General features: G+C 44.5%; 1 protein-coding gene across 1 annotated transcript; it reads left to right on the top strand.

Annotated features, from left to right (window-relative positions):
* Window positions 1–1,247: 1,247 nt before the first annotated feature.
* LOC124134367 lies at window positions 1,248–8,792 on the top strand. Its single transcript, XM_046499136.2, has 4 exons — window positions 1,248–1,286; window positions 2,274–2,344; window positions 5,295–5,490; window positions 8,515–8,792. Exons 2-4 carry the CDS (start codon window positions 2,284–2,286, stop codon window positions 8,699–8,701), a joined length of 444 nt encoding a protein of 147 aa, XP_046355092.1. The 5' UTR covers window positions 1,248–1,286; window positions 2,274–2,283; the 3' UTR covers window positions 8,702–8,792.
* Window positions 8,793–9,747: the final 955 nt, after the last annotated feature.

Here is a 9,747-nt window from a genome sequence, read left to right as displayed (position 1 = left end):
AAATATTCTCCAACGGCTTTGGACAGGTGGTATGATAAATATATATTTTCTAACGGTTTTGGACAGGTGGTATGTTAAATATACATTCTCTAACGGTTTTGGACAGGTGGTATGTTCTGAAGCAGTTGCTTATTGGCGTTACCTGTGTGTACAATATTATCGACTAGTATATGATTTGACCAATAAATAGCCTTCTTGCTGTAAAATTAGACCTAGGTGTTTGTGCGATGAGATATCTGTTATTGGTGTACCTTTCATATAAAAAAACAGGTAAAGGGCTTGGGTTCATTTTTGGTGAAACCATTATGGTTTCGGTTTTCGTCTGGATTAAACGTTACATGCCATTTATGCGCATACGGAGATACTTTCTAGGTCAGCATTTAAATTATGTGTTGCTGCGTTAGGATCTTCGACAATTATGTAAAGTGACGTATAGTCTGTAAACAGACGTATATTACTATAAAGATACAAAATACTAATGGTCCTAGGACCGATCCCTGTGGAAGACCTGCCATATGCATGATAGATTTTAACTGTGATAACTGGCAAATTTGAGTACTATGGCCAGGTCAAAACTAGGGCAAATGTTTAAGAGTTTAAATATTTTGATCTGTGACCGTAAAGGAATGTTTTACCATGTGTGTGTACTGTCTTGTGGAATACAAAAATACATTTATCGGACAAATATGCTTTTATTTAGATTAATGGCTTAAAAATTGTGTTTAAACCTTCATTTTCGAAAAGTATCACACATTTAGTTAAGTCATCTAGTCGGCCAAATGAGTCTTTTTCATACTGTACCTTTTGTAATTTGAAATCGTTTTAACACTTGTTGTCCATTTTGGACAAGCGAATATGAAATAACCGGATGGGACTCAACCCCAAAAAGTACTAGAATTTGTACTTTACTAAGAAAGTGTTGTCCCAAATATAACATTTGTTACACTTGACCACTTTCTTAATGGCACTGTGTGTTCACCAATACTAAAACGCGGAATTTGTAAAATATATGAAGAAATCCATATCTATCCCGCCTCGGGCGAACCTAACAAGCGTTAATATTCAGCCACAGATACCGTATTGTATCACCGATGAGCACATCGATACTTATCCTTACGTCATAATTACTCTTAATCAACACAAGAGTATAATGGTTATTACACCTCAGAGATATCAGGCCTAACTCTGCTCGGGGGTATAAGGGGGTAGTATAAAGGAGCCTGTGCTGGGCAAGCATCATACAGGTCTTAGCTTCCTCTCTGTTGTCTGTTCAAGGAGATATCAAGGTAAGTTGTCATATACATCATTAGCGGGTTGCGCCTTCGCTAAAAGCACACAGATGGGTCATTTCTCAAAATCTTAAACGAGGGGACTGTCCAAGCAGGAGTCAAGACGTAAAACAGTTGCTCAAAATGTACCATGTAAACTGCCGGGTAAAATAAATAATACACCAGTGTGTAGCTAAAATGAAACAAACGCTAAACGGTTATGCGTTGGTGACGTTTGTTTGTTTACCGCCGCACTCGGCAATATTCCAGCTATATGACGGCGGTCTGTAAATAATCAAATCTGGACCAGACAGTTCAACGATTGACATCATGAGCATCGATCTACGCAATTAATATACGATAGCATCAAGCAAGTCAGCGAGTCTGACCCCTCGTTCGTCGCCTTTTTCTACAAGCATTGGTTGCTGAAGACCTGTTCTAACCCGGATCTTCTCGGGTCCGATTGTGAGGTATTTGATATAGGTACTATAGTTGTGTTTTTTACCTTAAGTTTTTGTTTTGGCGGCCTTTTCAGAGCAGTAACGTTTTGATAACGTGTAAATGTTTGGCCAATTCAATTTTGAAGTGGATACTTTCTTTTGCCAGGCAGTTTAGATCAGGGGCGGTGGGGTAGTCTAGTGGTGAGAGTATTCTGTTCAAATACTCATCATTCACCCGATATTGTGAATATTGCGATTTTGGTTTGTTTGTTTGTTTGTTGTTTGACGCCGCACTCAGCAATATTCCAACTATATGACGGCGGTCTGTAAGTAATCGAGTCTTGACTAGACAATCCAGTAATTGACAACATTAGCATCGATCCACGCAATTGGATACGATGACATGCATCAACCAAGTCAGCGAGCCTGACCACCCGATCCCCTTAGTCGCCTCTTACGACAAGCATAGTCGCCTTTTACGGCATGCATGGCTTGCTGAAGACCTATTCTATACCGGATCTTCACGGGCCGCGATGTTGGTAAAAACGTCTGTGTCTCTTTTCAGATAACTAACTATGCAGGCCGTAATCTCTTCACTCAGTGTCATCATGATGGGACTCGCTGCCGTCACATCTGGTAAGTGCCATAACGCGGACAAGGCAGGACTCAACGGTCCTTGAAGTGAATGAGGGAGGGTTGAGGAAGGGAGGGAGGAAATTGGTATTTCCGTGATAAATTATGAATGAAAAATCGTTTTCTGAATGTACTTTTTCGAATCATTGGAAAACTGTCTAGAATGAGAGACAAGTCATGCAACATGTACAAACACTGTGTGGATGTGGTGGTTCTTGTAGACGTGGTGGATGTGGTTGATGTTCAAATGTTAACAGTGGGAGGTATCTCGCTGGCATATTAATTATTCTGTATCCACGAAATGAAAAACTTCTGTTACGACCACCGCTCATTTATAAGCTTCCTGAAAATGAACCAGGACACCTGAAAAGTCATATACACATATATTTCCCACGTACTGAGTCCGCCATCTTGGTTTCACTGAATGGATGCGGCCATTTATTAGACAATGCCTTGGTCTACACCCATGATTACCCGGATGATCACGCTTAAATAATGTGTCCTCATTGTGTAGAAAATATGGTAGATATAAAATTATGTATAAGCCAACTCACTGCTGAGAATTTTTTATATTGGCTAGTATTGAGCACAACCACCGGTAGCTAAAGTGATGACGTGAATCCTGCTGGTGTATCATGCAGAAAGCAGAGTACTGTAAGCCCCCATGATCCCTAGCGAGCTGGCCAGCTGGTTTTAAAACTGTATACATGATATTGTTATGCTCAAATGCTTCATAAATTGTTTTTAGATATAACTTTGCATAAATGACTCAATTGGGAATATATTAACTTGGTCTCGTCGCTGTATGGCCGACATAATGCCGATGCGACGTTACATTTTAACTCACTCACACATTATAGCGTTGTGTCAATAAAACATTATATACGGTACATTGCATTAAATGCACTTGTGCATAAAATGAGTAGTAACGCACGGGGGATTAGAAATTACAGATTATCTACCCTTTATAATCTGTAATTTCTAATCTACCCTTTATAATCTGTAATTTCTAATCCCTTTAAGTCCTTACGTTGAGGACTTAATTTGTCTTTTAACACCTTAACGGTGAAATGTGATCCATCCGAATAGTATTTACCAGAATTTATCCTTCTAACTACAACGATTAGATCCTAATGTTTACAATAATAAGATCCTACTATTCACTGCGATCAGATCGCACTATTTTAAACGATTAGGTCCTATTATTCAAAATGATTAGATCCAATCCAGTAAAATTATACCCAGTCACTTCGTCAAACATGGTAGAAGGGTGGCCCGGTGGATTAAAGAGTTTGTCGACACTCCGGAGGCCCGGGTTCGATTCCTCACGTGATAACGTGTACTGTGTGTCAATCAAGCTGTGACATGGATGGGATATGTCTTAACGAGGCATAAAACAATATTCGTGCACAGTCTATAACACATGTAGAAGTACAGGTACTCCTTGGATCTTCACGCTTGCCTTGAATAAAGGGAAACGATCGAAACTGAAATAACAGAATAACACGTTTGGAAATGCAAAGATTGTGTGTCGCGGAATATTCTGAGTGTTGGGGCGAATTCACTGAAATGCTCGTGAAATATGTCTGCGTCTAAGCTGTACGAATATCTGCTGATAAAACGGCGAAATTCAGCAATATTCCAGATATATGACGGTTGCATGTAAATAATCGAGTCTGAACCAGACAATGCAGTGATCGATATAGTGAAACTCGGGTACGGCGAATCTGACCTCGAATCCAGAGTTTGTTTGGGACCTATTTTAACTAATGGCTCCATTGCGTACCATCAGCAGCAGCTGAAGGCATGGTGTAAATCCTGCTGGGGAACCGTGCAGGTAGCATAAGTATTGTAAGTCCCCACGGTCCCTAGTAAGGCGGCCTAACTTTAGTTGCTGGTGATTTAAAGCCCATTTTTATATTGTATTGTTGATAGAAAAATGTATTCTTTTTAAATGTTCTCATCTAGTTTTAAAATCGAAACTGTGATACTCTAGTTATTCTACTGTCCTTCGCCGACAGGTTTTTATTCCATGTAAACCTCTGTATAATGTGTCAGTTCTCGTCACGATATGGCCGAAATATTGCCGATGTAACGTTACATTTTAACTCACTCACTCACTCTAACCCAGAATCCCCTCGGAACAATATTGTTGAAGCACGAAGCTGTATGAGTAGTTGGTGGATGAGTGATGGAGTGGAAGCGATACATTCAAGAACCTTAAAGGTGGAAATTGATCGGCTTTGTTTTAAACTGCTTGAGTGGATGGTCTTTGTACAATATGTATAAATTCCGTTTAATCAAAATATTGTACTGATGACAGAAAGGGAATTACATTGTGACAATTTGGTACTACCTTAGACCGTCTAACATTTTAATATGATAACTATCTCGTTACGCATCACAAAGGGACCGACCGCTTCCGTGGTCTGGTTGTAGAGCATCCGCCCAGTGAGCGGAAGGCTCGGGGTTCGATACCCGGCCGCGTCATACCAAAAGACGTTAAAATATGTTACTTATTGTTACCCTGTCAGACGCTCGATATGGAGGGGCTAAAACAAGGACTGGTCGGCTCGGAATGAGTATACTGTGTCTGAGTATTCATGTTAAACTGTGGCATGGTATCTCAGTGGGCTAGCACTATGAAATCGGCATTAGTTCGGACAAGTACAAGCAGCCACACACGCACGCAGGCTATAAAGTGCAAAACGTTAAATCCCACTTTCACTTTTACTTAAGGGCCAACCATTTGATATTTGGGAAACAATATTATTTAGGATATCAAAACATGTTTCTTCTTTTAAAAGTAGAGAAAAACATTTACCTATTTTTATAACATTTGATTTTTTTAAAGTAATCCCAGGCCACAGAATATCAACTGGTCGATCCCTTAACAATATGTTAACAGCAAGTGTCTGGGACCAGTTAAGATATCTGTATTTTGTATAAACAGGCATGAAGATAGTATCGACCCCGTGCATGTCCAACTGTACGAGGATACCGGATGGGGACTATCAGTCGTGCATGGGGTGCACCGGTTTCGCCACGTGTTTGGGAGAGATGCTGTACGAGAGGAAATGTGTCGGGAACACCATGTGGGACGACTCCGTCAAACGTTGTGAAGATACATCGTCAACCTGCACCACCACGTACGTTCCTTCAATTCAGGATTAGGATATGCATATGACGTTGTCTGGCTAATATTTATGGCATTTATTTCAGGAATTTGAGTTCAATTGTGCTTTTACTTGAAATACTTAGATTTATACATTTTATTGACCAAGGTTGTAATTCGTTTTTATGACAATTTCATTTCACCCAAAATGCCATATTTATACATCCCAATCTGCCTACGGGCACCCGAGGGTTTTTACATCCACCTCACTTATCGGGCACCCATTCCCTCCTGGGTGAACAGAGGCACATTTGATCTAAGTCACTTGCCCAGGGTGACACCACAAATTTTGACACTTGTGTTTCGGGTGTATGTACGTATTTGTGTTTCCTACATCTTTTCTTTGTCTCTACAAGAAATATAAACACGATTGTATAAATATTAATAATACCAATAATCACATAATTTCAAATTGATTAGGTTTGGATAGGGAATGACAAATAATCACATTCGGGTTCATGAGAATGTTCTGTTTTTTGGCCCAGGCTTCTAAGAGTTATACAGAGTTGCGTCCCTTGGCCCGCCAAAATCCTATGACTGTGGGTTCGAATCCCGGCTCTCCCCGAATATGTTTCTAGGTTTGTCACGACCATACCATGCTTGTGGGCTTCGCCAAAAGTGGTAATCATCTGAGACCTGCATCACGTCAGGCTTTCCTCCCTCAGCTGACACGCCGTGAATACTGTTAAAAGCGGCGTTAAACCCATCTCACTCACACACCTGAGACTGACAAACGTTGCGACAACCACCCCAACCCCACCCCTCTATTGATATCCCGTAAGCAGAGCACTATCAACTACTTATGAGTCGTTAACAATGACAGTTTATTACATTGTGTGAGTGATTAGAGAGGTGTTTTCCTAGTGTCACAGCTGGGTCTCGGGTTACGTTCAACAAAGCAAATAGATCAGCGAAAGAGCAACACTACAATGAATCTAGTCTAGCCTCGCTAGGCAGGAGTTTACCATCCCGCTCCCTTCACCATATCACTCCCTTCACATCCAGCTCTCTTCACGACCCCGCTCCCTTCACCATCCATGTGAAACCCGCTCCCTTCATCTTCCTGCTCCCTTCACCATCACACTCCCTTCACCATCCCGCTCCCGTCACCATCCTGCTCCCTTCACCATCCCGCTCCTTTCACCATCCCGCTCTCCTTCATCATCCCGCTCCCTTCACCACCCCGCTCTCCTTCACCTTCCCGCTCCCTTCACCATTCCGCTCTCTTCACCATCTGCTCCTTTCACCATCCCGCTCTCCTTCATCATCCCGCTCCCTTCAGCATTCTGCTCCCTTCACCATTCCACTCCCTCAGCGAAAGAGCAACACTACAATGAATCTAGTCTAGCCTCGCTAGGCAGGAGTTTACCATCCCGCTCCCTTCACCATATCACTCCCTTCATATTCAGCTCTCTTCACGACCCCGCTCCCTTCACCATCCATGTGAAACCCGCTCCCTTCATCTTCCTGCTCCCTTCACCATCACACTCCCTTCACCATCCCGCTCCCTTCACCATTCCGCTCCCTTCACCATCCTGCTCCCTTCACCATCCCGCTCCCTTTACCATTCCGCTCCCTTCACCATCCCGCTCCCTTCACCATCCCGCTCCCTTCACCATCCCGCTCTCCTTCAACATCCCGCTCCATTCACCATTCCGCTCCCGACACCAACCTGCTCCCTTCACCAACCCGCTCCCTTCACCATTCCGCTCCCATCACCATCCTGCTCCCTTCAACATCCTGCTCCCTTCACCATCCGCTCCCTTCACTATTCCGCTCCCTTCACCTTCCCGCTCCCTTCAACATCCTGCTCCCTTCACCATCCCGCTCCCTTCACCATTCCGCTCCCTTCACCATCCCGCTCCCTTCAACATCACGCTCTCCTACAACATCCCGCTCTCCTTCAACATCCCGCTCCCTTCACCATTCCGCTCTCCTTCACCATTCCGCTCCCTTCACCATTCCGCTCCCTTCAACATCCTGCTCCCTTCACCATCCCGCTCCCTTCACCATTCCGCTCCCTTCACCATCCCGCTCCCTTCAACATCCCGCTCTCCTACAACATCCCGCTCTCCTTCAACATCCCGCTCCCTTCACCATTCCGCTCTCCTTCACCATTCCGCTCCATTCACCATCCCGCTCTCCTTCACCATTCCGCTCCCTTCAACATCCCGCTCTCCTTCAACATCCCGCTCTCCTTCACCATCCCGCTCCCTTCACCATTCCGCTCCCTTCACCATTCCGCTCCCTTCACCATCCTGCTCCCTTCACCATTCCGCTCCCTTCACCATTCCGCTCCCTTCACCATTCCGCTCCCTTCACCATCTTGCTCCCTTCACCATTCCGCCCCCTTCACCATTCCGCTCCCTTCACCATCTTGCTCCCTTCACCAACCCGTTCCATTCACCATTCCGCTCCCTTTACCATTCCGCTCCCTTCACCATCCCACTCCCTTCACCATTCCGCTCCCTTCACCATTCTGCTCCCTTCACCATCCCGCTCTCCTTCAACATCCCGCTCTCCTTCAACATCCCGCTCCCTTCACCATTCCGCTCCCTTCACCGTCCCGCTCTCCCTTCACCATCCCGCTCGCTTTACCAACCCGCTCCATTCACCATTCCGCTCCCTTTACCATTCCGCTCCCTTCACCACCCCGCTCCTTTCCCCATCCCGCTCCCTTCACCATTCTGCTCCCTTCACCATCCCGCTCCCTTCAACATTCCGCTCTCCTTCACCATCCCGCTCTCCTTCAACATCCCGCTCTCCTTCAACATCCCGCTCTCCTTCAACATCCCGCTCTCCTTCACCATTCCGCTCCCTTCACCATCCCGATCTCCCTTCACCATCCCGCTCTCCTTCAACATCCCGCTCCCTTTACCATCCCGCTCTCCCTTCACCTTCCCGCTCGCTTCACCATCCAGCACCCCACGCACTCACCCAGGTAGGTGGTCCCATGATGTCATTATGCAGTGTTAGACTCTACCATTTTACCTTCTAGGCCACCAACGAGATGCGTGAGTTCCTGTTACGGTGTGGCCGACGGCGATCACCAATCCTGCAACGGCTGCAATGTGTACGTAACATGTCACGCCGGTCGCATCTTTGACAACAGACCCTGTCCTCTTGGGCTCGTCTTCAACGACAACGACAAAATCTGTGCCATGGTTTCGCCTACATGTCCATAAGTGTGTGGGTGGGGGTGTGGGGTGTGTGAATACTATCATTGAAGGGCAAGGTTGAACAATGTGAATTAAATACATCAGAATCAGTCATATGTTTGGTCTTATTTACATGCTTGTGATTGTTTCTCGTTTCGCCGAAGACCAGACTCCAGCCAATCATTGGCTTCTGTGACGGAATAAATTATCTCATGCTGATATGCCACACTGGATGTCCTGGGAAATGTTTTCCGCTTACTCCGTGAATTTATTTTTTGTTTTCTCAACACAGTTATCATCATAGCTGTCTGCTTGTCCCAGACTAGATCCTCTGTCTGTGAAGCGAGAGGTCGTTAGTTGGGAGACCGCGTCGTGGCCAAAGATGTATTTAAAACCGGCAGATATAGACTATGTTGAGAATGTAGAGGGAAAAGGGATTCACTTTGAGCACCAAGATGTTAACACATTTGAAGAGATATCTGTGAGCTTTAAGTTGATATTGACATCCCAAGTCGGACCGAACACTTCTGACAGAGATTGGTGGAGAAAATACAGTAAAAGTGCTTGACTTTAACGGGCCAGTTTTCTTAAAATTCGATATACTGTGGCACATTTGATGACACATCTGTGAGTTTAAAATTGATTTTAACAGCCCGGGACAAGTCGGACCGAACACAGACCAATCACTTCTGATAAAGAACGTTGAGAATGTGGAGGGAAAAGGGCTTCAATTTGAGCAGCGTCTTTTCTTTAACTACCGCAATGTGAGACTATCGCCTCGGTTCCACAACTTTCATGTCATCGGGTTTCATTTGTAAATATCATTTTTCCAACCGTGTCTTCCCGTTCTCAGCGAACTTATGTTCGAATCTGGCGGTGGCTGACCATTTGAAACAGCCGCTTTCTCCGGACATATTTGTTCCGCTTCGTTACAGTCTGACTTGCAGTTCTTCTCGCCTCTTACCTTGATTGAAAGGTCCTATGAAGTTGAATGGCTACTGACTTTGTAGGTGTGTCACGTTATGTGCATAAATTAAACAATCACCTGATCCATGACACGCCACAGAATGTAT

Source organism: Haliotis rufescens, unplaced genomic scaffold (genome assembly GCF_023055435.1).
Source record: "Haliotis rufescens isolate VD_foot unplaced genomic scaffold, xgHalRufe1.0.p SCAF_11, whole genome shotgun sequence".
Lineage (NCBI taxonomy): Eukaryota > Metazoa > Mollusca > Gastropoda > Lepetellida > Haliotidae > Haliotis > Haliotis rufescens.
This window is presented reverse-complemented; position numbering and strand designations above follow the sequence as displayed.

Bases quoted from the DNA above. Each gene is read 5' to 3' on its own strand.
- LOC124134367 (XM_046499136.2), top strand. From the start codon at position 2,284: ATGCAGGCCGTAATCTCTTCACTCAGTGTCATCATGATGGGACTCGCT. The intron at 2,345-5,294 runs GTAAGTGCCATA...TTGTATAAACAG, and splicing joins ACTCGCTGCCGTCACATCTG to GCATGAAGATAGTATCGACC. The intron at 5,491-8,514 runs GTACGTTCCTTC...TTTACCTTCTAG, and splicing joins TCGTCAACCTGCACCACCAC to GCCACCAACGAGATGCGTGA.